Source organism: Nanorana parkeri, unplaced genomic scaffold (genome assembly GCF_000935625.1).
Source record: "Nanorana parkeri isolate BGI_ZX_2015 unplaced genomic scaffold, ASM93562v1 scaffold411, whole genome shotgun sequence".
Lineage (NCBI taxonomy): Eukaryota > Metazoa > Chordata > Amphibia > Anura > Dicroglossidae > Nanorana > Nanorana parkeri.
This window is the reverse complement of record NW_017306679.1, coordinates 990,649-991,893: the sequence shown is the minus strand read 5'-3', so window position 1 is coordinate 991,893 and position 1,245 is coordinate 990,649. Positions and strand designations below refer to the sequence as shown.

Below are 1,245 nucleotides of genomic sequence, written 5' to 3'. Positions count from 1 at the left end.
CAAGCTGGCTAATATACATAGATTATATTTTTGTTGGGGGGGCTTCAACTATAAGGTTCAGTTTTCTCCAGAATCTGACAGTTTTCACTCACAAATGCAATACCAAATTTTCCTGGCACATGTAAAATGTTACAGAAAAAGGGAGACTAGCCAAATACTACTTTGAACATCATTCCCTCACCATCAACCATGATTTCCTTCTTCCTTTAAAGATAAAAAAAAAAAATCTCTAATTGGTTTGGTGATCTCTTTTTGGATTTGAATAACTAGGACTCCTGAACAGTATGGTGGATCTTCTCCCAAATCTCTTTTCCAGCGGGCCCAGAAATGCAGTAACAAAGACAAACCTAAGGTATTGTAATGAACGAATGCAAAACTTTCTCTGGTTCCCAATGTCTTTTTATGTCTAGTCAGACCAGATAATGTCTTGTTGCAAAATCTAGGGAATATATTTTAAAATCTCAACTTGACCAGTGAAACATGAATTGCGTATTAAACTTTATATGGGAAATACAGTGGACTCACTTTCCATACGTTCAATTTTAAAATATTTTTTGCCTTAAGTTTTTTTTATTTTATTTTTGAGTTTAGAAATGTGTTTTGTCTCTCCTCCCCCTTTTTTTTTTTTTAAATCTTGATTTGATTGTTTTTTAAACTTCATTTGTTTTTGTTTTTTCTTTCCTCCCAGCTGAAGCAGAACTTAATAAAATCTCAGTTTTCCTGTACTTACAAAGAGACCTCAGCAAGTCAGCTCAAGCCATGTGATTTTCCTAGTATGAGCCAAGTTCCAACTTGCATACATCCAGCACCCAAAATTGTTCCAGTACTTTGCTTTGATGAAGAACCAATAGGTAGTGATTTATGGAATAATTGCATATCACATAGTACATAAACTGTGGTGTAACTATTTTCCAAATAAGTTTGTAATCTAATAGATATTTTAATGCACAGATATCTCTATCCATTTAGCATCCATCCAGTTGGCACTAAAGGTTCTTTTCTCGCCCTAATTTTTTTATAAATAAACCCTAGTATTTTCCTCCCAGAGGTCAGCATCTTCATTTCTCAAATGCAAGAAAGACAAGGTGAAGACCAGGTAAAATCAGTGTACTCTGTAAGTGTATGGGGAAAGCCTCAATTGTTTGACTTTGTTGGCATCTAAAGGCTAGAGTCACATGAGGACACTGGCGAGTCTGCCAGTGTGAATGGTTTCCGGTTGACTTTTACAAAAACAACCATCCATTC

At 35.2% G+C, this 1,245-nt stretch overlaps 1 protein-coding gene across 1 annotated transcript in view; it reads left to right on the top strand.

Moving 5' to 3' along the window:
- LOC108789611 (PCNA-interacting partner-like) overlaps positions 1-1,245 on the top strand; it is a 13,299-nt gene that overhangs the window by 11,219 nt on the left and 835 nt on the right. The window contains exons 5-6 of the mRNA XM_018559672.1: positions 271-352; positions 689-851. Of these exons, the coding sequence (XP_018415174.1) occupies positions 271-352; positions 689-851 (245 nt within the window). The remainder of the gene's footprint in view (positions 1-270; positions 353-688; positions 852-1,245) is intronic.